This window comes from Prunus mume, linkage group LG5 (genome assembly GCF_029339155.1).
Source record: "Prunus mume cultivar Tortuosa linkage group LG5, ASM2933915v1, whole genome shotgun sequence".
Lineage (NCBI taxonomy): Eukaryota > Viridiplantae > Streptophyta > Magnoliopsida > Rosales > Rosaceae > Prunus > Prunus mume.
In genome coordinates, this window is record NC_142702.1 from 27,731,658 (window position 1) to 27,757,536 (window position 25,879).

General features: G+C 36.4%; 5 protein-coding genes and 1 long non-coding RNA gene across 12 annotated transcripts; 2 read left to right on the forward strand and 4 right to left on the reverse strand.

Annotated features, from left to right (window-relative positions):
- Positions 1-262: 262 nt before the first annotated feature.
- LOC103333384 (U-box domain-containing protein 35-like) lies at positions 263-5,801 on the reverse strand. 3 transcript variants are annotated; one of them, XM_008236212.3, is made up of 10 exons: positions 5,526-5,801; positions 4,836-5,087; positions 4,578-4,699; positions 4,374-4,495; positions 3,722-3,912; positions 3,225-3,547; positions 2,697-2,798; positions 2,126-2,554; positions 965-1,717; positions 263-675 (listed from the first exon to the last, which is right to left on the reverse strand). In XM_008236212.3, the coding sequence occupies exons 2-10, from the start codon at positions 5,041-5,043 to the stop codon at positions 493-495; spliced, it is 2,433 nt and encodes an 810-aa protein (XP_008234434.2). In that variant the 5' UTR covers positions 5,044-5,087; positions 5,526-5,801; the 3' UTR covers positions 263-492. The 3 variants fall into 3 exon arrangements, with proteins under 3 accessions (XP_008234434.2, XP_088908735.1, XP_008234435.2); XM_089052609.1 differs by having other exon boundaries at positions 4,836-5,058; positions 5,526-5,667; XM_008236213.3 differs by having other exon boundaries at positions 3,225-3,541; positions 5,526-5,667.
- Positions 5,802-7,066: 1,265 nt separating this feature from the next.
- On the reverse strand, positions 7,067-9,594 carry LOC103333383 (derlin-1.1-like). Its single transcript, XM_008236211.3, has 7 exons — positions 9,438-9,594; positions 8,918-9,053; positions 8,706-8,779; positions 8,500-8,593; positions 8,160-8,288; positions 7,890-8,050; positions 7,067-7,780 (listed from the first exon to the last, which is right to left on the reverse strand). The coding sequence occupies exons 1-7, from the start codon at positions 9,452-9,454 to the stop codon at positions 7,561-7,563; spliced, it is 831 nt and encodes a 276-aa protein (XP_008234433.2). The 5' UTR covers positions 9,455-9,594; the 3' UTR covers positions 7,067-7,560.
- A 3,898-nt stretch (positions 9,595-13,492) lies between these two features.
- On the forward strand, positions 13,493-14,406 carry LOC148917491 (uncharacterized). The gene is made up of 3 exons (XR_016127179.1): positions 13,493-13,597; positions 13,692-13,742; positions 14,024-14,406. It is a non-coding gene; the product is annotated as an uncharacterized LOC148917491 (long non-coding RNA).
- Positions 14,407-14,545: 139 nt separating this feature from the next.
- On the reverse strand, positions 14,546-18,966 carry ACD5 (Diacylglycerol kinase family protein). Of its 3 annotated transcripts, none has more exons than XM_089052881.1 (12): positions 18,597-18,966; positions 18,085-18,234; positions 17,835-18,002; positions 17,606-17,698; positions 17,385-17,477; positions 16,947-17,184; positions 16,626-16,710; positions 16,333-16,482; positions 16,107-16,208; positions 15,561-15,908; positions 14,915-14,981; positions 14,546-14,824 (listed from the first exon to the last, which is right to left on the reverse strand). In XM_089052881.1, the coding sequence occupies exons 1-12, from the start codon at positions 18,768-18,770 to the stop codon at positions 14,687-14,689; spliced, it is 1,806 nt and encodes a 601-aa protein (XP_088909007.1). In that variant the 5' UTR covers positions 18,771-18,966; the 3' UTR covers positions 14,546-14,686. The 3 variants fall into 3 exon arrangements, with proteins under 3 accessions (XP_088909007.1, XP_088909008.1, XP_088909009.1); XM_089052882.1 differs by having other exon boundaries at positions 16,956-17,184; positions 18,597-18,964; XM_089052883.1 differs by lacking the exon at positions 18,085-18,234.
- A 1,485-nt stretch (positions 18,967-20,451) lies between these two features.
- Positions 20,452-23,980, reverse strand: LOC103333382 (N-terminal nucleophile aminohydrolases (Ntn hydrolases) superfamily protein). Of its 3 annotated transcripts, XM_008236208.2 has the most exons (7): positions 23,785-23,980; positions 23,341-23,512; positions 22,640-22,704; positions 22,130-22,522; positions 21,999-22,057; positions 21,556-21,660; positions 20,452-20,874 (listed from the first exon to the last, which is right to left on the reverse strand). In XM_008236208.2, exons 1-7 carry the CDS (start codon positions 23,878-23,880, stop codon positions 20,655-20,657), a joined length of 1,110 nt encoding a protein of 369 aa, XP_008234430.2. In that variant the 5' UTR covers positions 23,881-23,980; the 3' UTR covers positions 20,452-20,654. The 3 variants fall into 3 exon arrangements, with proteins under 3 accessions (XP_008234430.2, XP_008234431.2, XP_088908899.1); XM_008236209.3 differs by lacking the exon at positions 23,785-23,980 and having other exon boundaries at positions 22,130-22,533; positions 23,341-23,416; XM_089052773.1 differs by lacking the exon at positions 23,785-23,980 and having other exon boundaries at positions 22,130-22,533; positions 22,636-22,704; positions 23,341-23,386.
- A 598-nt stretch (positions 23,981-24,578) lies between these two features.
- Positions 24,579-25,753, forward strand: LOC148917492 (uncharacterized). Its single transcript, XM_089052455.1, has 2 exons — positions 24,579-24,828; positions 25,218-25,753. Exons 1-2 carry the CDS (start codon positions 24,579-24,581, stop codon positions 25,751-25,753), a joined length of 786 nt encoding a protein of 261 aa, XP_088908581.1.
- The last annotated feature ends 126 nt before the right edge of the window (positions 25,754-25,879 follow it).

The following is a 25,879-nucleotide window of genomic DNA, read 5'->3' on the forward strand; positions in this document are numbered from 1 at the left end:
GGGTCCAACCACCATGAGAGATCGCTATCTTAGCTTAGCTGCGGTGTGGAGGGATGACATTATTATGATTAAAAAGCACCATTGCACTACTTGATGAAACTTGTCACTTTTTTGGTCAAAATCTCCTTCTACACCTTTTTCTCAATCAAACAAATATATAATTTGTTTACGTACATGGCATGACACGTGGCATATTGGTATAAAATAAGAGAGGACCACATGCAATTATTCCAACACTCTTGCCTCAGTTTTGGTCTTCATGTTTTCTGAATAAATACTTTATTGGCCTTCAATTCTTGAATTTTTTTTTTTTACTTCTTTTGCACAACAGAGATTAGAAATCCTTTTCTTTACTCCTACAACAAAACCAGTGACAAATTCAACTCTAAAACGCTACCCTATGCCTCACTATGCTTTACAGCAAGAGCAAGGGGTCAAATAAACTAACCCATCATTGTTAACCTTAATAATAACAATCAACAAAAGTAGATGCTATTGTCCCCTGGACTTCCACTCCATAATGGCAGAAAGAAGAGTATAATTTGGGATTAGATTCTTATTTGGCAATGGCAAATTCGTCATTGGCGACTTATCGTTCTCTTGAATCCATGTCTCTATTGATTTGCGATCATAAGTGTAACCATCCGCAGCCACACAAGGTTCCTGCATTACATCCTGTGACAAAAGAAAATAGCAATTATATGGGATTTACAATGACATGAAGAATAATTGAAGCCACCAACATTTGGTCAAAATTATAAATTATACCACAACAACAATCCCTTAGAAATTTAGGAAATGTGGATAAAATACAATTGTCCGACTGCGACTGACTAATGTGAAGCTTTAAGGATATTGAGTAGGATCTCTCCTTAAGCTGTCATTGAGTTAAAACCCCATTCCAAATTCTAAGGCTTTCAGGTTAAACAATACTATAAATATAGGTACTAAAGATTATGTGTACCTTAAGAATTGGACAGAGGAAGTGGTTAGGAGGTAGGCGGCACTGAACTGTGGAAGCTGAATCTCTTGCTTTATCAGCAACCATTTTCAGTCTCTCCAGCAGAGGAACTACTTGCTCTTTCAAGTCAGGTCTGTCTCTGCGTCGAAGCTCTGCACAACTCAATCCCAATTCAGCCAACTGCCTCGTCTCTTCCATTGGCCAAACCCCAGCTTTAGGATCCAAAACATCCATTAAATTTCTATCACTAATAGCTGTTTCCACCAGATGGGTTAAAGCTCTTGCTGGTTTTGCAGTCAGCAACTGCAAGATCACCATTCCAAAAGCATAAACATCAGATTGTGGAGAGATTATCCCAGTCCTTTGATACTCCGGGTCTATGTAAGAGAGAGTCCCAACAGGCCCTGTGTCATTGTATATGCTGGACATAGAAGGGTCTAAGTTAAGCATTGTAGAAAGGCCAACGTCACCAATCTTGCTCACAAGGTTATGATCAAGCAAGATGTTTGCTGGTTTCAGATCACGATGGATGATTGGTTTTGGCTTTGAGCTGTGAAGAAAGATGAGAGTTGAGGCTACTTCCCAAGCAATTCGGAACCTCTCAAACCAAGGAATAGGAGGTGTACTGTTTTTCTGGAGCAACCTGTCCTCCAGGCTACCGTTCTCCATGTACTCATACACTAGGCAACTGTGTTCAGGACATGCACCAAGAAGGAGAAGCAAGTGGGGATGGCGGATTTTGCTCAGGATCTCAAGCTGCAAGCCAGTAGAAAATGTAAATCAGTGTTCAGTTGGGTATCACAGGTTCCCAATTTTACAGTTTCTTCTATGCGATGCGTAGTACCAACACAGCACAAGATGAGAATGGTTGCATGCATTATTAAAAGCAGAGACTCTAAAGAGCACATACTTATTTTCTTTTTTAGTTCGGACTAAAGAGCAGAGACTGGGAAACTTAACTACACCTAAATAGATAAATTACCTACTGAACTCCTAAGGAGCTCTTGATTATACAACAGGCGATTTCTTCAACAAATATTTTGATATGCCATTTTGTTTGGTTCAATACCACCTTTAGTTTCAATGTGAACAACACTAATGCAGGAAGGATAGTTCAACATCTATATGAGCTACCATCCAGATTTAGTCATGCATGTTACATACCTCTTGCTGGAATTGCTTAGTTTGGCGATTCTCTTTAGAGTGAAGAACTTTCACTGCTGCAGTTGTATGATGAAAACTACACTTATAGACAGTTCCGTACGCGCCCATTCCAATCCGAAGATCCTCAGAGAAAGATGAGGTGGCAGTAACAATCTCATCCCACATGAACTTCTGGTATTGCTGCACAGGACCTACAAGTACACTTTCAAGCTTTTCTTTCTCCTCGGCATCATGCATGGCTTTCATCTCTGCTTCTCTCCTTTGCGAAACTTCTCTTTCAACACATTCTCTCATATACTCAGCCTCTATCTTAGCAGCTTCATACTTCTCCTTCTCTTGTGTTGCAAATACTTTGGCTTTCTCCTCCATTGAATTTATCTCCTTGAGCCTTATTGCTTCCTCTGATCGGCGTTTATTTAAATTGTTTATCTGATTATCAAAGAGAAATATTTCTTACTATTCGAATCGAAGATCTTAAGAGATCTTGCTAACTATTACAGAAGCTAAACTGGATGGGGAATTAAAGAAACAAAAAGTATTTACTGCTGTCAACAAGGATAAGAATACCTACCTTCCTAGAAGCATCAATAGTCTCACTTTGAGCCATTGCATACATTCCTTTGACATGTCTGAGTTCAATTCTCAGCTTTTCTAGCTCCAAGTTGATATTTGCCTGCAAGAAGTGCAAATTGAACAACTCCATTACTTCTTTAATACATACAGCTCCCCTTATTGACCTGACCAAGGGACGTGTTTCCATATATGTAATAATTAAGAGTTTTAATTCAAAAAAAATGCGGTATGGGTTGAGAAAAGGTCTCCCACACTTTTCAATCATCTTCTCATAGACTTAACATGTTAAGATGGTTTAAGTATAAACTTTTCAGCAATTTGAAACACATGAGACCATGAATTCTGCAGGCAAGTACTTTCAACTGAATAAAAATAGCATAGGAAGGATGTTTAGAAATCAAAGAGCGCTACATACTATGTAATTCATAGACCACATCTCATGTATGCAATTCCTAATATGTATTTTTCTGCATAATTCATTGGAAAGCGCCATTTAACCATGTCAAAAGAAGTCAGAAAGTGCTACCTGGCTCTCAGATGAATAATCTGTAACCACGTCTGAGGTGGACGCTTGATCAGAAGTCCATGACCGATTATCTGTTAGGAAGCTTCCACTACTAGAGGGCTGACTCGGTGTATGCACAACATCTGAGTTGCTGGGACAAGAACTCATACCATCCTTCCCTTCCCCAAGATCCTGAGATTGGCATCTAGAATGAATGGTTTCATTGGAATTTGTCTTTGTACTAAGAAGGGTCTGGTTGATAGTTGTAAGAGCTTGAAATCGCTGCATTGGAAGGGAAGGAGAACGGAAATGGGAGTATGAACCAACCGAGCCACGATCTGTGCCTTGAAAACAGAAGAACTGAGTTAAATATTTCAGCTGCTTACATAGTTAGCATCATTGATATTGTACATTATCATTTATTGCTATGGTTGCAAGAGCCCCCATTCTCTAAAGAATGTATATGTTGCACATTACATGATATCAAGATGTCACTCAACCTCAGTCATGTGCATTACCTGTCTGTGAGCCGGACGCATAACTTGAAGAACTGTTGATAGAACATGTGTCACTATTGTCATCTCTAATGCTTGCAACTGATTCAGAATCAGATGCGCGTACTGATGACAATTTTCCTTTTGAAACAGCATATACGGTGCAAAATCTTGGGCTGCAAGCTGAGATTTTTGAGGACAGTCCCTTCTGTTTCCTAGGAGCATTAAATTGGTAACATGATCAACCACAAGGCAATTTTGAGAAATAATTTTTCACAAAATACGAGGATTACATGGATGGTTCTCTATGTTCTGTAGAAATATATTGATAAGACAAATGACAAAGGTTTCTTTCATTTCTCTTTCAACATGCACAAACTCTCTTTTGTGCTTGTTTGTGTGTGTGTGCAAGTGCACACATGCCTACGTGAATATTTTGTTCACCCTTTCTGTTCACCGGAAGCTCAATTTGAACCTATCTAGAACCTGTTAAATGATTTACCAGATGACAAGCAGGGATTCTGTATCCAAAATTATATCCTCTCGCAATTGGATTTTGTATGCAAATAATCAAAATACAAAAGGCTGCCAAACTCTGGAAATTTCCATCCCCTTTCCCCACACAAACCACAGTCATCAAAGTATCCATTTGAACAACTACATGCCAACAAAATACCTTCTAAACATGCCACGAGATGGGGCACCTAAAACAAGATTGCTTATAGCAGACTTAGCAATCTCCTCAGCTATTGCATTTGCCACGTCGTCTGATTCAATTACTACAACATCTACTTGCACCTACATTCAAAACAGTGAGGTTTACACTTTTGCTACCTTGGATTTTCTCAATATCAAACTTCAACAAATAAGAAAGTTGTACCTTCTTTTGAGCACACATTTTCTTGTATGGAAGAAGCAACTCACTTGCCTGCCACTCAATTTCCTTTCTATATGCAGCTACTACGTCTTCTCGTACTTGTGACAATGGAATCAGATTTCCCACTATACTCACAACAAAAACAAGAATTTGTAAACATAACAGTAATTTAAAAAAATAAATTTGAATACCAAATGAATGAATTCATGAGCTAAACCCAGTTTATGAATGTCTCAAATTTATACTCATGTTTATACTTACTTGGTGTTGGAACTCCAGTAATCCTTGGGCGCACATGTATCAACTTGAAGAAAACATTTCCCTCTGGAACAAACTTCTCCAGAGCCCATCTAACAATGTATTTGCTCTTTCTATTCCCATTGATAGCAATGGCAACAATTGAAAGAGGGGAAGGTGCCGCCTCCAATGCGACACTGCCATGTGCTTCAATAATTTCACTCCCATCCATTACTCTGCCACTCCTCTGTTACACTGAATGTTATACTGAATCCTCTGTAACATGTAACATGTAGAAGCAAAGCACAAGAGCACAATTACTACTCGCAACAGACCAGATAAATCAAATAAATCAGAATTTTATTATAAAAATGTTAAGGATTTAAAATAACAACTTCACGTAGGTATATCTTGAAGAGAATGAACCTTCTTCAATTCAAATTACACAGCAATACATAAATCTTACGACAAGCAGGCAGGAGAGAGAGAGAGAGAGAGATAAATTGGCAGACTCAGAAATGAATTATCATGAAATAAGCCTCAAACTACCAAAAAGAACCAAAATTTTGAATACACAAAGACATGCTCGCAAACACATATGCAAAGTGCCATTCAAAACCAAAAACAGGCTCACAAATTTCAAAAACCCAGAAAGTACACAGACGCCAACTTACAAGAAAAACCACACAACACAACAAGAAGATAAGAACGTACCAGTTTTTTAAGGGTCAAGACTCAAACTTTGAGCTCTTCTTCAAATCCTCTTGAGAAGAGAACAAAAATTCATAGATATCTCCCTCTGCAAAACCATTTTGAATATTCAACCACCATTTCCAGAGTTGGAATAGTATAGCTGCCACCAAAGCTTATTTTGCCTCTTAAAAATTAAGAGCCAACTTTTCCGTGAGGCATTGCCCTGTATCTGAAAGCTACGTCAGTTTTCTTTTTGGGTTCTTCTGGGGATTAAAATCAACAACTTGCAACTTGATTAACTATATTAAAGAGAACAATTTGTTCAGTCTCTGGTATGACTTTTCAATCTCTGTTCGTTTTCAACGAGACTGCAACTTGATTTTTTATCTACAGCTCAATCAGTTGCATTAATTTACAAATTTTAATTTAAATGAGGAGCATAGCATATTCAAAGAAGGTGTCAAATACCAACATCAAATTTAAATTTGATGGCTGATGTGGCAATTTGGTATCTTACACAGCTTTCTACACTCCACTCGATATGTCAAATTAAATTATTATTTTATTACATTTTAGTGTTGATTCGTTTTTAATTAAAAAGAAAATAAAATAAAAAAATAATACAATATTCATTTGACATCTTGCTTTTAGGATGTCAAAAATAACATTTCAACTTTCAATCTTCATTCCACATCAGCTTTGACATATTTAGTTGTTAAATATTTATGTGGCACGTTTAACACATCGGTTAATTTTTATTTTTTTACAGTTCTTTTGAACTCTAATTTATCTCAGCAAGAAACAAAGTTGCAATCTTTGATTATATATATATATATATATATATTTAATTTTGGGATTATGGTACTGGGTAAACTACCACGAATCTTCTCCTGATTTGGTTTGGGACATTGGTTGTTGGGCTATATAAAAAACACGAGGGAATTAGATAGGCAATGCCAAAATTGCAAAGAAGATTACTTCACTTCCTTATAGTTTGACTTGACTGATTGGCTGCCTGCCTCATAGAAACTTGACTTCATTTCCATATGTCCTATAGATTAATGTGGACGAGATTTCAAAGATACTTTGTAATCCCAGAGTGGTTATAGTTTTCAAGAAGATGACATAGTTTTTATATTTTCACTCCATGTTTTCAAGAAGATGACTTTTATCTCAAAGGTTCCTATGACAGGGGTTCACTTTGCTTCTTCTTTTTTTCTTTCTAGTTCTCTTAAAAGTATTAATAGTCAAACTTAAATCTACAATATCTTTTTTTTTAATTATGGAAGGTGATTCTTAAGTTTTGATAATTATTACAAATTTAAATAGAAAATACGTCCTCTTAACGTACGTCTTTGATATTATTTTCAAGACATATCTAAGTTACCATGAATCTAATTTGATAGCTGATGAGCTGTTAATATATATATAGGGCTGTCAATTTTCCTTTCTTGTTTTTCATAAAAAGGAAGGGTATTAATAATAAAACTGTCACAGAAATTAGAGCAAAATTATGTACAAATAAAATGTTAACAACCAAACACTAACACGAACATCTCATATGACCAAATAAAGAAAAACTTGAAACACATTGATGACGAGGACCTACAAGTACAATGGACTCTGCAATGCCTAAATCAAATAAACGCGTTCTTATTAAAGAAAAGGATTTCAACCTCACATCATATGATTCATAAAGTCGCGTATACAGTAGAGTTGAAAAAGGGACAACAACATTTATTAAGTCAATGTGGACAAGTTGACTTGGTAGCTCAACCTTTTCAATGCATGTCGTCGATTAGCTTAGCTGTGGCCAACATAGGAATAGTCATTTTCCATTTGTTTCATTTTTGTTGGTAGTTCTTGTCGTCGTGGGTCAACGCATTCGGATTTCACATGCCCCCAGTCTTTTGAACATAGCTTTGTTTGTAAATTGTAACCATGCATGTATACCGAATAGAAAAGGGTTCGTATGTGCAAAGGTACGTACACAACGTTGATTAGAAAATACATGATATATCATATGCGAGTAGGCGCTGGCTAGATGATTAGGTAATTAACGACCGTTGAGGCGCTGGCTTCTTCCACGGAATGCTACTCCACCAGCTGCTGCCTGCTGCTGATTATTAAAAGGTTCCTGAGTTGATTGTGGTGGAGTGGTTGTTCGACCATTGAGTCGGAAGCTTCTTCCCCGGAACGCAACTCCGGCGTGAGGATTGCGTTCCACCGGGGAATTGATTTGGATTCCCTCACCCCAGAAGGATACCAATTTGTGCCTGCAAATTATTCATCATTAAGGTCTACAATTATGCATATATATTTATTAATGTCCACTGAATCTTCATTACTAATGAAATCAAATATTGTTGATCCATAAAAGGATACACCCAGAGAGGAGTCTTGAGCATTAATTTTCCACCAGCAAGAGGATGAAGTACGGTTAGAAAGTAATAGAGATGTCCTGCAACCATCCCTAGAATGTCTGGCTTCAAAGGATCTCCAAAAATCAAATCCAGACCCAGCAGTGCCCAAGGCAGATAAAATCCCTGTATGTACCCCACAACATGTGTTATATGATTTCCAAAATGAGATTGCTAAACTTAAAATTGAAGAGAGAGAGAGAGAGAGAGAGAGAGAGAGAGAGAGAGAGAGCACCTTCAAGGACACAAGCCCATATATGTTGATACGTGCATTTGGGAACTCACGGGACCATACATACACGATCATGAAAACCACAGAAGGTCCCATAAACGGAGACAACAAATATGGAACAACAGCCATCACCTATAAATAATCCATGTATATATATACATGTGTCATTATTTTAATAATTTGCAACATGAATGTCTACGGAACCCAAAAATAAAAATAAAAATAGTAGTGCAGGCCGGCACAGCAAGGTTTGGGAATAAAATAGATATATAGAATGCTTTGGCAATGTTGGTCCAATTAGAATCAGAGAGAAACAAATAGTAAATTAAATAGTTTTGCTTACCAGAAGTGAAATGGCACCAAATACCAACATCCAAACATAGTCTGCCGTTCTCTTGTCAAACGGTCCTCTCTCCAATCCCACACCATATCTTGCTCTAGGCAAATTGGAAACAAATAGGGCATGGATAATGCGACAAGTTATTGTATCATTCAAATTAATGATGTTATCTTAATGCCATGGAAAAGTCATATACATATGTTTCTCACATTATTATAAGACGAAAAGCAAACGGGAATGAAAAGGGCCCCAGGAAGAAGAAACTGGTAATAAGCCTCCAAACCTTCATTAATCATCATTAGTAAAAGAAAAAGAAAAGCACAAAGCATGATCAGAAGCACAACAATTTGAATGAAGAAAGAAGAAATTCCGGCCTTGAATAATCAATAATTAGAGAAGATTTTTGAGATTTTAATTTTACCTGGAAACGTTTTATGACGAGGCCATAATCAAGCGCAATGTTCCATGGATTATAAAGTTGCAAGTACAAGGCAGCTGCAGTCATAAAGCAGGCAACTCCATAGGTCTTGCTCACTGGTGGGAGCGATCGATAGTATCTGTAAATTCATAGGCGCAGAGACGAGGTTCTTTAATTTCCATGGAAAATTAAAAAAAACTTACATGCATCCATGAAAGGATAAAAATGATTGTAATTTATGACATAATTTGGCAAAGTGAATTAGGAAAAGCATAATTTAGCATATTGTTTTATTTATTATTGACTGGGAGAATGTTGATCAAATCCTTAATTGATTGGTGTAGTGGTTTTTAATGCTTATTACAGTTGTATGATAAAGTAAATAAACAAGTTAATCAAAACTTTCAACCATGTTGTTCTTTGATTCCTATGATAAGATCATCCAAAACCAAATTGATTACAAAGATGATTTGAATTCTAAAAGAGAGAGAGAGAGAGAGAGAGAGAGAGAGAGGTTGCTTACTCCGCTGGTGTAGACATTGCAATGAAAGAAGAGGAGCTAGAAACTAAGTGAGCAACCAATTAATACAGCTTTATATGTAATATGTATTCTCTCGGTCATTTGTTTAGCCTTAAGGGGACGTATTGAAAACTCCAAAGAAGAGACTTTGGGGTCGTCTCAATAACCCAACGAAAGGGTCATGGAAGAAACTACATTGGTTTCAACCAAGTCTTTCTTCCACTACCACTCACCGTTGACCACGTATACAAGTTCTATTATTTATTTAATTGTTTTTCTTTGAGACCTCAACTACCCTAGTAGAAAACTTGTCTATGCATTTAATTGTTTTTGTTTGAGACCGCAACCAAGGCCGGTCCTGAGTTTTCAAAGGCCCAGGGCGAAAATCTAAAGTGTGCTCTACACACATTAATCATTAACACTAGTATACTCATTGTTTTATCAACTAAGCATTGGTTTTTTTTTTAGTAAGTATTTATTCCAAAATATTTTTAGACTTTGAGCAGTGGAATTCAAGAAGAGATTTTCTATTTAAATCCCACACTTCTCTTAGTTCACCCCATGTTCTAAGTTCACCTCAACTTTTAATTTAAATTTTCACAATTTCTAAGAAAACCCCACTATCTTCCCAACCTACCCTTAAATACACCCCACTCTCTTCATGCGTATTAATCATTGTCTCTATCACCTGTCACCAAAAAAAAAAAAAGTGTCATAAAAAATAAAATATAAAAGAAAGAAAGAAAACTACCTCTTGCATCAGCATATAATCTTGAGCTCTTGCACTATTTAGCTCTTCCATTTGGATGGACTTCTCCTTGAATCTTGAGCTATTACTGTTGGTTCTTCATATCTCTCTCTGCTATGTTATTTTCTTTCTACTTAATTCTTTTGTCTCGCATTTTTCTCTCATCTTCTACTTTCTCTCTCCCTATTGCTCTCCTCGGCTCTGTTCAATTATGTCATCTCTCGCTCGCTAGCAAATACATGTTAGTTCTTCATCTCTCTCTGCTACGTTTTTTTTTTTTTTGCTCAATTGTTCTATCTTACATTTCTCTCTGTGCTACGTTATTTTCTTTCTACTTAGTTCTTCTGTCTCACATTTTACTCTCTTCAGCTACTCTCTCTCTCTCTCTCTCTCTCCAGTGCTCTCCTAGATTATGAATATTAAGGAGCTCTTTATGTAACAACTCAAACCTAAAATTAATATTTAATTATTAATTTATTGGAGAAAAAGACTAAAATGCCCTTAGAATATTTTATTGAGGAAAAGGTTGACCTTTTGACCGAGAAAGAATTTGACCGTTTCACTTACACCGTTGCGTAGAGCGCGACGAAACGAATCTGTAGACACGTATTAGGCTCGAATCGGAATAATAACGAAGAAAATACGGTCAAAATATGCTCAAGGGCAAAATGGTAATTTTGGGAAATCAGGATTTTTTAAAAACCCTCAGCTTCTCTCTCTCCCGTCGCGATCTCCCCCCCTGTTTTAGTCCGATCCGTCCTTTCCTCCCAGCCACCGTCACAGGCGACCCCGACCCACCGGACCGGACCCAGAACCACCGGCGTCACTCGCCGACCTAGCGGTCATCTTCCGCCGCCTGCCGCCTCGAACCGTCGGAAAAACCATGGTTTCCGATCGGTTTTTGACAGAACTTTGGCCAGCGGTTTCTCCCTCCTCCGGCCACCAATCCGGTCGTGTGAGGTATGAATTTCTAGCTATTTTTCATGATCTAGCTGATGGTTGAGTAGGATTTGAGGAATTTCTAGCGTGAGAAGGTTAATTTCGAACCTAGGGTTCGGCCAGTTTTGAGATCACGGTTTCAGCCACTTCCGACCACTTTTTGGGGTAGGTCCCAGAACAAAAGTGGCTCCAAATAGGGTATTATACCTAAGATAGGAGTCTTGAGCCTAGTTGTTGAGTTTTTTTTTTGGGCGAGGCGTTATCGCTTAGGACACCCATGCCGACGCGTGTGGCGGCGCGTGGGCAGGCCGTAGACACATCACAAGGAAATTTAGAATATTCGAATTGAATTTCAAAGTGCCTGAGTGGGTCGAGAAAAAGACTTTAAGTGATGCTACTCTTTTTTTGGGAGATAACTCTTCAATATGCGTCTTGGCTTCAAAGTTGGGGTGTCTTTACTTCAATCATGATAATATTCTAATGGGATTTGAGTTCAAATTGTATGGACCTTATGATTATGGTGTGTACAACGTGGAAGACGAGAGCATTTTGAAACCTTACACCGAAGATGCGAAGATCTTACTAACGAAGAGCAGACTACCTTCAATTTGGGTTGTACCAACTTGTGTTATATAAAATACTTTTTACAAGATTTCTTGTTTTTCCTTGCTCACAATTTAATGTTTGGTATTTATGTTTTTGTAACTCTGTTTATGGGTCAACTTGCATTTTGGTTGGCCTCTTGGATTATTAGTTTGTTTTGTGATGAAATTTATGAGTACCATTCAAGAAATTTCAGGTTTCATTGTTTAAAAAAATTACCCTCATATCCAAAAGATTATTAAAGGTTTATCGACTTCCTTTCTTTAAAGCCCCCATATAATATTGTGGCTGGCTCCTCAATTCTTAATGCGGAGTGCGGGCCGAAGCCAATGAGAATGAGCATGGCTTAGATCAAAACGATTGTCCAGATTTACCTGTCGAGCATTGGTCACAAGAAAACAGATTAATTCACAACTAATTATTTAATTTCCAGATAATCTATGCCCATTAACAAGTAAATCATCAAACAAGTTCATGATCATGCACATCCATGTTATCCAACTTATTGATTTTGCATCAAAATTTTACCACTCACAAAGAAGAGAAACACTTGTGTATTTTGCTATTTCCGGTCAATCACAGCATCTCACATGTGATAAATTTTTCATATAGCAGTTTGTGATTGTTTGAGGATAGCAAAACAGTGATATATTCATTTCATATAAGTTTTTTTGGACAAAGAGAGCTCACCACCCCCACCCTGAAGTTATTTATACCCTTCAAAACAATTAAACCATGAATAGGTGCAGTTTGGCTATTGTTGTGAGTTTGAGGTGCATTTGAAATAGGTGTACATCCAAAAACAATTAAACCATGAATTTGAATAACCATTCTTAAACCGTGCTTATATTTTTGGAAATTTCATACCTACTGGGTTTTGTATATAGTTAAGTTGAAGACAATATTGGTATTGCTAGTAGTAGACTCATTCATCATTTGTTGAATTTTTATTTGTCAAATTTTTTATGTAGGACTTTATATTCTTCAACATGCCCCCTCACGTAGGACCATCACATAGTTGGTCACACGTGGAGTCAAGTCTATATCAGAGTCAAGCATTCAAGCCAAACACGTGAACACCACGAATTGAGTTAGGAGTAAGGGTAAGCGTTCAAGTGAACACCACATATTAGGTAAGGGATAAGAGTAAAAGGCCTAGTAAGTTAGCCCAATCAATCATCCCATCCTATGTCAGACATAGTGTATGAGAATTTTCATATATTTCTAGATATGTATTCTTTTCTAATATGGAATATGGAGGTATTTATAAATAAATAAAAGTACAAAGGAAACAAATCTCAATTACAATAGGACTATAAAAACGAATAATAAAAAAAATTCTAACTAAATAAGGACTTGCCAACTAAATAGATTTAGTTAGATCTTTCGAGATGGTTTTGCTAACTAATCAAGATGCTCATCCAGTCTAGAAAAAAGAACTTTTATTCAAAACCGTACTTGCAATGCATCATATTTTTGGGCTTTTCTTTTTTCTTTTTTCGCACGAGCTAATAAGGAAGAGAGATTAAAGAAGAACAATCTTTGTACTCCTGGAATGGAGGTGCCAGATGCCAGACCATAACTATATTAATTAATTAGTCCCCTTAATTATATCTTAATTTAATTTGTGACTCTTGAGATATTGTACTTAATGATTAAGTAACTAATTTTCTATTCTAATTTTTTTTACTGCCCCCGCCTCCATCTAGTACAGTATAATTATTTCTATAAATAAATAAATCAATCAATCAACCCATTGGCTTTAACCCTAATATTTGATCGAAACAAACAGCCGTCCTCTAAATTCATGCTAGCTAGTAGCTGCTTGCTGCCCCAATATATTAGATGGGTGGGGGCAGTTCCCGTTCCCGATGTTAGTAAACTGAGAATTATGTTTATCCTCTTAACTTTATCCTCATGTGCCTGCTACGTGCATTAACATTGCTGTTTTTTTCTCTAATTTATAGGATGCAAAGATGGCTTGTTTCTGCTTTATTTTCAACATATCTCAAGCAAAGGTTTATATTACAAATTTTTATCTTAATTACACAAGAAAAGCATGCATTCAATTATAATTAATGTTTGTCTTCTCTTGCCCAACAAGTAACTAAGATTTTTTTAGGATTTCAATTTGGACTTATTTTAATTTTTAGAAAATGATGAAATCTCATGAATGATGCTTGATCAAAAGTTTGAAGTACTACTATTTTCATTCACCTTTCCTGTTTTTCGGCCCCGATTTTGATATTTTGTAAGTTTAGAGTGCTACGATTTATTTATTTGGGGTTTCTTTTGGCAGTTAATGCGTTTGCAGCCCGATTGTGTTGGTCGAGATGGCTTTAAATCTGATCCGGATTGCGACGAGTATAATCAGTGGATAAGGACACTAAACAATGCTTGTGGCGTTCATGTGTTGGAAAAAGAAGGTTCGACTTCCCCTAGTTCGGCTCAACCTTGAAGATGGGGAAGAATTGGCTGGCTTGGCTTGGCATGAAGGTGTAGCATTTAGTAGACAATTCGATAATTAAGTATATAAATTATGTGGTAGACTATGAGTTCATTATTTTATGGACGTCGTAAAATGCCCTTAATTATAAAATTGGCGAGGTCTCTTCGGCCTGCATAATATCAATCAATGATGTTGATCTTGTGATTCTTGCTTCCTTCCTTTCCTTCCCTTGTAGTTTTTGCATAACCTTGACCTTCAAGTTTCTCTCTGTGTTTGTTGATTGGGCCGACTAGCTAGTTACTACTAGTTTGTTTCACACGATTTCATTTGGTTGGGTGGGGAGGGGAAATACGCTCAATTCACTAATTTGAGTTTGAAAAATGCAAATATTGGATTTATTCCTTCCAAATTAATATTAGGGTACAAAACTCGAACATGGAATAAATAAATAAACAAATGTTGTACACATTATAGGCATAGTGGAAAATTATCTGGAGTAGCATTAGTCTTGTATCAAACTTCTGGACCGGATGCAAACAAGCTGACAAGGCCTCGAAATACTTGTGCTGATAGTTGGTGTGCTTGAAAGAGCTCACCGTCCAAATTCCACACGCTCTCGTTGCCAGAAGAAGTAAATGTAAATGCAGTGGTCTGCAGTGCACCCAAGAGATATGAAACAATTAAAGGCAATATGAGTTTTGTCAAGACAAGAGTGATGAACACATGATGAGAAACACTTACCTTGTGATGTTCGACGAATTTGAAATCAAAGGGGTTTCCTCCTTTCCTTGCAAGCTGGGTAAGATGCCTGCGTGTATCAATTAATCATATGCATAAGCAACTTTTTATGGTCTTCATGGATAAAGCAGTGAAAAACTATCAACCTATGAAACTGGATGCCAATCAGCAATAAAATCTTCAGAACTTTGCATCAAAACCTCTCTTTAAGCAACTCACAACTCGTCAATATGACTTGAAGGCACAAGAAGTCAAGATAAATCCTTAAGCTGGCGAAGGGAGTTATAGAAGGGTAAATCCTTAGGAACTTGGCATCGAAAACCTCTATAAGAAACTCCTAACTCGTTGGCATTGCAAGCACAACAAACTCAAATTTTTCTATGTGCACTACATAGAAAAACACTTGAGAATTTTCAAAAGAAACAGATGATTCTGAACTACCATGTTACTTAGGATGTAAGCCTTTCAAACTTATCATAAAAAGTCCTTTTGCCATCAAGATCTTGGATAGGTCATCAAAAGATTGCTGCAGCATCAAATGTGCCCACCCTAACAGTTTATAGCCCAATTATTTTAAATTTAAATGTGGAAAACTATGTCAGGGGAGAAGACATGAAGGTGCGTTGAGATAAGGGCCAGATATTATTACCATAAATAGAGAGCATGAGAGCAGTCTTTGATTAATATGAGATGCATCAAACCATCTGAAAGGTGTGCATCAACCACCAAACCGTCAGGTGCTCTATCATTTCTACAAGCAATTACTGCAGCACCAATGCTAAGAAAACTTCCCTTGGACCTGGACCATTTTCTTTCTCCTGGATGTGAGCAAGGTGTGGTGGTGTTACAGACTTTGCAGTTAACACGGCATACCACCTTTTCAGATTTCTTTGGGTTCCAAAACGGTCGCTTGCGACCCCCAAAATTTCCTCTTTCAGGAATTGATTTTGCTTCTTCTGATTTGACTTCTAAATATGCTATTTCTGCCTGATATGACCTGAATGATGCAACATATATAAATTAGCTACTACAAAGTTGAGCACATCTGAAAAAGTGAAGTAAAGGATCATTATCTAGTCACAATTCATTGGTAGCTAATGAAAATAATCTGCATGCATGGTGAATGTATAACCAATAACGAATCACAGACATGTTTATGATTTGAGCCCCAACATTCATTACTTTAGCGACTTACTTGTGCTTCAAAAACACCCTCGTTCCTGCATAATCATATCGGTTAGGGCCCATCCAGCGGTATTTTTCACTCTCAGTAATGACATCTCCATAAAATCCATACCTACAAATATTGAACATATGAATTTTGGAGAAAATTGCTGATGAGAAAGTCAAAATGAGAACCAAATTAGATAATTTTTCATTTCATCACCAGTCATTTATTTAGACATTGTAATGAAAAATACCCGGCAAAAGACGCTGCATAGCGCACAAAAGGTTCAACCTTCGATGTAGATTTTATTTTCCACCTTACAACTTGGGCTACATCAAGGCACACCCTTTTTCCAAGGACAATGTGAAATGTAGATGTTATAGGATCTCGAGTCCCAGTTGTGCTGACAAAAATAGAAGTGAGCACCTTACATTAGGCCAAAGAGAACAATATATGAGTAGGGTATGGTAAAATGGTCAATTTCTGTTCAAGTTTAACGTCAACTTGGACAATATTTTTGGTAGCAGTAAAAATGCAGAGAAGTACCACATCACAATGGCATCAGTTGAGCCAGCAGGAATAATTCCAAATCTAAAATGCTCATTGGGGAGGGAAAACTCAGAATCTTGATCTGTTGTGTTTTGAAAAGAAGAAAAAAATTATTCAAGTAATAGGCATTGGTAAATATAAACACAATATACTATTATAAAGTAATATCATGGTTTGTTAAATACAAAATAAATCAGCAAACAGGAGAAGAAATATCTCAATTCCTGTGATTTTCTACCTCCAGTGATATGTATGAAAACAACCTGTTACAAATATAAATCAAATTTAAACCTGACTCGTATGGAAATAAATTATTACGGTACATACTGATATTTGGGACGCCAGAGCTATCATAACTTGTGCTTGGGAGGAAAGGAGACTGCTGCTCATTGTTCTCAGAAGAAGTTCCAATAACTGTTGCATTTGGATCACGAAAACAGAAATTGTCATCACATGTAGCAGACTGAAGAAAACCCGAAGGAGTTGGTGGGTATGGAGCTTTATGCCTTGATAAAAGAAATCCATTAAGAATTTCATTGAAAAAACCATCACCACCCTGGAACCGAATCAATTAGCAAGTAATCAGTAATCAGGAACAAGATGCAAAAAGTTCAAAAATCTTTAAAAGGGAAAATGTGATACGTTAACATGTATTAACATTTTATGTAATACAGTATAAAGCTCAATGAACAACCAATTCCCTAAATCTTTTTATGTTACAGAGATTAAAGTGAGTCAAGGGAAGTTATAACTTACAACAGCTATAACTCCGTCATATGAAATAAGCTCCTTGATGCCTATAGATGCCATCACATCAAATGCGTGTCCTGCCCTTTGGGTCACAATCACCTGATGAAGGGATGGAAAACAATATTTAAGAAGGATCAATTAGCGCATTAAATATAATTGCATGTGATCTAGTGGTATCACTTCAAGGGAATTTTATAATCAAGGATTAGAGCAATCTAGAACTCTACCTTTGTTTTCACTTTAGCCCGGGAGAATATAGAAGCCACAGAACCCCAAGTTTTGCAGCCATTTCCCTTCCCACTCCTTGGATGAACAAAAACCTAGTCAATCAGAAAAAAAAAAATTCTGGAAAAGAATTATAATACCACTTTATGTCAATTTTGATCAGCCAACTAAAGAATTCAAGATCCAAACATGATCAACGATATAGTGATTAAAAAAAACTACCAAACATACCAGAAGATTCTTTGGTCTCCCCTGTTCTAGGGCCAGAGAAGCATTAATTTGATTAACCCACATCTGACATGTTTGGAGATCCTGATGACCGAATGTATATGCAACCAGGACCCGAAGAGAAGGGAGAGTCTTTGACCTCTGGAAACCATGCACTGTAAAGCGGTAAATCTGCATGTATGTAAACACAAAAACACATCATTATCTTATGGGGGAGTGAAAGCACACAACCAAGAACAGGAATTGAACAAACCTCCGAGTCATGACCCGAAAGGCATTTTCTAGCATTTGAAATGTTTGATCCATGAATCAAGCCATAGTCGATCAACTCAATAGCATACACATCAGAAAATTTGATCTCGGTTGCAACCTTTGATTTGATGCCCAAACAAGTTGAGTCATCCTGATAAATTAGACAAAGAGAAAAAAATTCAAATGTTCATACTTCAACCTTATTACCAACTCATCATTTAACAATTATAAATGCTTTTTCGACCTATGATGCAGTATCCCAAATAAAGAAAATAACAAAAGTGATCATAAACTACTATTTCAATACAAAATGATCATAAACTACTATCAGACAAAAAAAAAAAAAAAATCCTAAACTTCTATCGGAAATAAACAAATAAATAAATAAATAATTCAATCTGATCTAATATACACAATTAAGAACATATTTCAATCTAGAGTTGATAAAGACGAACCTTAAGTATCAAAGAAATCATTTTTAAGATAAAAGAAGAGAAGAGAAAGTAAAATTACATTATCCAGTGGCTCAACCAATTTCCAAGACAACCCATCTGAGTTGAAGGTAAGAGCGACTTCCCCAACGTGGTCCAAGGAAAGGGTGTAGCTCAAAGACGATGCCTGGCCATCGAACTGTGCGGGTGGGAGAGATTGCTCTGTTTGCATACAATCATCTACATCTCGTTCCATTCACGAGGTTTGATAATAATTAAAGATGATATTCAAGGCCAAAAAACTGAAGATTTTTTCAGATGGAATTCAAAAAACCGGTGATCGGGTTATGGGCTTTGGAGGAAATGCGTGAAAGTCGCTTGTTTTTCTTCTTTTCAATCCGAATTCCCCCAGCGAGGTGGAATTCGCGCTTTTATTGACCAAAAGTAGCCAGAGATATTTTGAGTTTGACCCAAAAATAAAAGCAAGAGATTATCAAATTCTAACTTTTAATGACTTTTAATTAATTTAAAACTTTAAAGGTATTTAATTGTGACTTTTAAATAGTCTTTAAAAGTTTAGTTTTATTCAATTGTGAGTTTTAAAGAGTATTTAAAAATTTTGAGGTATTCAAAATGTTAATGACTTTTAAAAACTTAGTTAAATAGATGACTTTTCATCTATATATAATCTATATATAAAGCAAAATGCAGAGAATAATGAAACATTCAAAATACTAGAAAATGCCCTTGATTAATTCAAACATTAAGAATTGAAATTATTAATTAAATAAGGATAATGTGATAAATTCATTTTTTTATTTAAAAAATAAAAAATAAAAATAAAATCAGATAATATGTCCTACTTTTATGGAACATAACTATCGATGTTATTTTTTTTATATTCTAAAAATAAAATAAAAGAGAAAAAAGAAAACCAATTCGCATGTGCCAAGGGGCTAGTTACTTTTAAAGCTAATTCTTACTACCAAAAGTCTTGCTAATTTACACCAAACTTTATGAAAGTATTGGGAAGCTAAGAAGATAGAAACGAAACGTCACCAATTTTTTCTTCCCTCATTATATCAAGCAGAGAGATCTTTTTTTCTTCATGATTAGGGCTCCACTTTGGTATCCCATCTTGTCATCCACTTCCTTCAGGTTAGTAAAAAATCTTGAATGTTTTTCTTCTCTTCTCATCAACAATAATGAGCATTGGAATTTCAAAAGGAATTTGTATTATGGTTTATTCACCGTCATTGAAATGAATCATGGCTAAGCTCACTATAAAAATAAAGAATCATGGCTAGCTGAACTGCAATTATTTTCTTGTGGTACATTTTCAAATGTACTTTGTCATTTTTATCATTTTCTAATGTTAAGGAGAACTATTCTTTGCTTTTACGTAATTATATTCAATTGTTTTTTTTTCTTTCTAATTTTTTGTTCCATGTATGCCGACTAGTTAATTCAACATATTAAGATATATGCTATTCGTAAAATAAATATAAAAATAAGTATTTAAAAGTCTATAAAACTCAATGACAAAAGTGTATGAAAGTTTGTCACTTAACTTTATAAAGTATGTAAAAGTCATTAAGAATCTATCAACTTTAGGAAAGTCACTCACTTAAAAAATAGTCTTTAAAAGTTAGAATTGGATACACCCCCTAATGTATTTCTATTTTTTCTGGTTTTTTTTTTTTTTTTGGGTGGCCAATTTTCTTTATGGTTTGATGCCCAAAATCTAGTAATATAAAATAAAATTCATGAAAAGAAATCAAATAATAAAATATTTTAAAAATTGGAATTGCAAGTTGAACGGAAGGAGGTGAGGTCAATGAGATACTCAAATCGTTGACCTTCATAGAAACGACATGTCGTTATTTACAAGGAAAGGAGAGATTGTAGTCTGTTTAGGTATGTCCTGCTAAGACTCATTCAACAGAAAAACAGCCACAAAGTCCTCAGATATAAAAGTCTCCTCACAAGTTCAACAAAAGTTAATCAAAAGATGTTCTCATTTTGACGATAAGTTGAACCTCTCATCCAAGATTACACAGTTCAAAAAAAATATAATTCATTCACTACAAAAACTCTGTGGTGGAGAAAAGCATTGCAATGATGACAGACAGTTGCTTTGTCAGGGCACCACGGTGTAAACCTTTACATCATCCATTTCCGGGCCTCTTACTGAGTACTGAAACGTCCATCCATGGCAAGCACCAGCATGCACGCCCTTCTTATTGATGGCAAACACAGCTCCTACAAAATCAGGGAATTTTCTCGCAATTCGTGATATTGCATCCTTCGTGGCAAGATTAGGTTCCATCCCCAATCTCATACTCTCCACAACTTGATAACTGCAGTTCAATCATTTAAAGTACATAGCTCGATTCATTAAATGGAAGTGAAAGACTCAATAGAGGTGCATCTACATAAGTTTGACAAGGAATCTATTTCAATCATGGCCGCCAGCCAGAAAATTTAGGACTAAATGCACAAGGGAAAGTACAAAACAAAGCCTCCTTACACATACACAACATATTCATTATAGGTGAATGAACCTGCATAGGAACTACCCAAGTAGTTTTCAAACCAAGTAAACCAGAACTAAAAATGTGATGGTTCAGATTGGCTTGCTATGTTCGTAACTAAAGCCTCCGTGCCAGCTTACAATGCTTAACAAGCCTCCTACAGGTATGTTTTGTTCAAGAAGAGTATTTACTTTATGTTTAGGAAAAATTATAACACTGGATTGACTTCAACCTGTTCTGCAGATTAGAGTTTCACCCTGACCCCATAATGATTAATGCTATGAGAATATGCAAGTCATAGCCCATGATTCATCAAAATCTTAATGGAAAAATTCTGAACATAAATAATTGTTGATTTCATTAGGAGGAAAGCCTAATCATCTAAAATACTAGGATTTGCTGACCCAAATTGATATCCTTTAGCAATTTGCTCCATAAGAAAAGAACCCAACTAGGACCAAGACAAAAAATAACCAATAATTTAGTAAAATATATTTTTTCCATTACCATGGAAGGAAACGCATCATGATGTCACCATCTCCAGTTGCACCACAAGCACCAACTTCGTCATCAGCATATGCAGAAGATCCTGCAATTGGTCCATCACCCACCCTGCAGTCAAGAAAGCAATGCCTCTAGTAAATTGAAACTACAGATGGCATGATAAATTTCTCATTTCATCATTATTTGATTATTTTTTATGGGATTAATTCCTTCATAATTAATAGCAACAAATAGAGATGGATGAGAAGCTCACCCAATGTTGTCGAACAGCTTTATGACTTTGTTTGTACAGTATTTTACAAAAGCATAACCAATTTTCGCAAATAAGTACAAACGGTACTAGCATATAAATTTTTTATTAGAAAAGAACAGGGATTCAGCTAAGCAAAAACTTACCAATAAGACTAGAATAGTATCAACTAGTAGTATGCCTGAGTACAACTTACCTCCCTGGGATCTTAAATGTGGCTCCATTTGTTGAGGTACCAACAGCGATGTTCCCCATCTAGACCAAGAAAAGAAGGTAATTAGTGAAATCAAAGCATTTTAAGGAACCTTGCTAAGGTTATCAACTTACTTTATCAAAAACTGCCATTGATATGGTGTCATGGTTGTGACGACCAACATGAGATGATCTTGATTTAATATTTTCCATCAGAGTGGTTTTGGAACATGTCCCATTAGAAGAGCCCAGGAAGTCCTTTGCATGATAAGGGCCACACCTATCTACAGGTACAACATCTTTCCAAAAATTAGGCTGGCAGTGGTTTTCTTTCCATTTGGTCCACTTATCCATAGACTCCGATGAACTAAGGTTTGTTGGTCCTGGAAGACCCATAGAAATAGCAAAAGCTGCGGCTTGCTCTCCGACAAGCAAAGTGTGTTCAGTATATTGCATCACTAACCTAGCAGCTTTGATTCCATCCTTTATATACCTCATGGCAGCAACAGCTCCAACCTCCATTGTCACCTATGCATGTCCTTAGCAAACACATAATAGATAGTGATTTTTTGAGCAAGCAATAGAAAGTGGTGCAGTAACAAGAAAAATAATTGCGACAAAAGGAAAAATGCAAATACTACCTACCCCATCCATGACCAGAGCATCGATTGTAGTTTCTCCGTTCTCATCTGGACTCCCACCAGGGCCAACTGTCCCAATAATAGCACATATTATAATTTCTTAAAGTAATTATCAATCCCATCAACATGCTTAGCAGTATTCCATTTGAGAAATCACAAAATCAGTTACATAATTGAAGAGAAGATTTTAGTATGCTAAGAAAACAGAACTTACTTATGTTCGGTTATGATTTAATTTTTAAGAACTCACTCGATACTATAGACACATTCTAATATGATTTAAAGCTCCATTTTCATAAGAAGTGACATTGAAATAAGCTACATGATAGTATTGTTGTCAGCGAGATAATATTCATCCTGGTTTTCCAAGCACATCCAAGATAATAAAAATTAAACCGGGGTTTGTAGCTCATTAATTAGTAGCTAAAATGAACTTCACAATAAAGTAAAGACGCAACAAGTTCTCTGTCACCTTCATCTTCTATATCATGAGTTTTAGACAGACAAACAATTCTCTCCCTCCCTCCCTCCCTCCCTTCCTCTATAATGCTAATGCGCATAAATGATTAACCCAATGAAGCAGATAAAGTATCAAAAATCAGCATTTACAACTAAATACTGAAAATAATCAAATAATGCACCAATTCCTAATAACAGTTTTCTTCCATGAATAACTCAACCAAATCTAAGAATTCAGGCACCCACCTGTACCATCACATCTGAGTTCCTCGCAAGCTGAACAACCCTCAACAACGGCATCCACCGCAGAGAACCCATTATCAACAACCCTCCAAGCTGCTCTGACAGCCTCTAAGAATGGCCATGTGCTCACCACCACAGGGTATTGCCCGGAATTCGAAGCTTCGTGTCCCATGACCTATTAACCCATTCAAAATTTGATCTTCAATTAATAATTCTATCCAATCATATGTGTAATGAAAGAACCAAAATATAAGTGTTTGATTTCTGAGAAATTGCAATCTTGGACTTTTCCTCTGTTTTCTTAGCAATGAGATATGAAATAATCGAACAGGGTTAATAAGAAAAACTTAAAAGCAGATATCTTCGACTTTTCCTCTGTTTTCTTAGCAATCAAACAAGGAGAAATTGCAAAAGATAGTGTGATCAAATCAAATATGATTAAATTACCATGAAGAGTAATGCAAATGTAAGGAGAAAGATAGATGCGGAGTTCAGATTGGTGGCAGCCATCGAGTGGGGCAGCAAAGAGTGAAGGTCTTTCATCTTTCAAAAGCTCAGCTGCTGCTCTGTTATCTGTGCTGCTGGTCCTTCTCCAGGAAGAAGAACGAGTTTGACTTGCAGGTGATTCGGCTTGTCCACTTGAAGGTGGGTCAACTCAATTATGACTCGCTCAGTTAAATGTGCTTCGAGTGAGAATTACTTGGGCTTGGGCCATCTTTCAAACCCAAATAGATATTTTTGGGTCTTTTTAAACCCAAATAAATTTATTTTTTTGTGTAACCCATTCGAATAGGAAACCTCTACTTTCGATCTGTAGTCCAAGAGATCGGGACTGTCAGATTGTGATAGAAAGTTTGCTATTTCTTGAGTAGGTTTCCTAATTCTTCTTCTTCTTCTTTCTTTCTTATATTTTTTTCCTTGTGTTGAAAGGTTTCCTGATTCGAATGGGTTTGGGTTATATGAATGTTGTATACTTATATATAAAGGCCATCATAGGGTGTCTTCCATCCGTAGTGTGCAAAAAATTGTAAGGGAAATTAGTGAAGATAGAGAAAGAGAAGTACGGATATAGAGGCTATTGTTCTTCCATCTCTCGTGTTCATATGTGCGTGATTTTTATTAAAACAATCCATCTTCATCTGGTAACATAAATTTAACAAATACTTTGAACTCCTCACAGTTTTCCTTGTGCTGACAATTTGTAAATTTATTGCACGCATGCAGGTTTTTGAATATTAGCCATGGAAATTTCCGAAGATATACTTCAATATGTTTTCTCATGGTTACCAGCAAAACCTATTTATAGATTCAAAGCTGTCTGCAAATCTTCTTCTGAATTCTCAACAAACAAGTTATTTGCGTGGACCCAAGCACGTAACTTGCACGTCAAGGATGACTCAGGGTTCTTTATTCAACCTAGTATCTCCACCGGGTCCAAGCATCGTGACAAAGTAGAATATCACTCACTACCTGGTGAACAACTCTTCTCAGGTGTGCCCCAAAAATCTCTCCAGTTTCTCGAAAACACCAGATCAAAGGTCAATTGGCATCAAGTAATGGCTTGATACTTTGTCAAAACACCAAAACCTCAGATCATCATAACTTATTTCTTTGCAATCCCACAACACAAACTTGGCTAACCATTCCAACCCCACAAGGTTTAGGAGGAGTAAATTGGCCCAAAGGAGTTGTGCCTGATCATCAAGACTATATGCCACTAATCATTCAGCCACCAAGAGATTGGTTACCCCACTATGAGCGCAAAATTTACTCGCCAAAAGAGGGCAGATGGAAGGAAAAAAAAGTTCATGAATTCAGTCGTATAACACTTCGTCTTGATATGCCTGTTTATCACAATGGTGCTGTCCATTTTGTTTCAGATTGTGGAGATCCTTTGGTGCGCAGAGGAAGTGTATACTATAGGCCATATATTGTGGCATATGATATTAACAATGATACCACAAGAAAACTAAGACTGCCTAATGATGCAAGGAAGGGGTGGGATGATACTTTACACAATAGCAATTTGGGGATTTTCAAGTGGGGAAGTAGGAATAGTTCATCTGAGTCAATCTGTTTGGTAAGGCTGAAGAAGTATGTGTTCACTGCATGGGTTTTGAGAGACTACGACTCGGTTTCATGGATTCGGATTATGAAAAGTAGGGTTAGAGCAATGGGGTTGATGGAGCCTAACCCTAATTATATTGCAGGGTTTACAGTCATGAATGGGAAGACTTTGCTATTTGCAACTAGAAAGAAAGTCTATAGTTATAATATGATGGGTCGAAGTCAACAGATTGAACAAGTTTGTGAGCATCAGTGTCAATGTGATAATCATTGGCACGTTTGTTTCACCTCCTATTCTAACACCCTTCATCCACTTGGAATTGGTGCTGCAGCATTGCCCGACATCTAGAAAGCTTTCCCATGATTATTGTTTGTTTGTAGTGTTTTTTTAAGGATGGGGTTATGAGATTTTTTGTTTTCTTTGTGGAAGGGATATTCTATTGCTTTGATTTTATTTCTTGCTCAAATACAATAT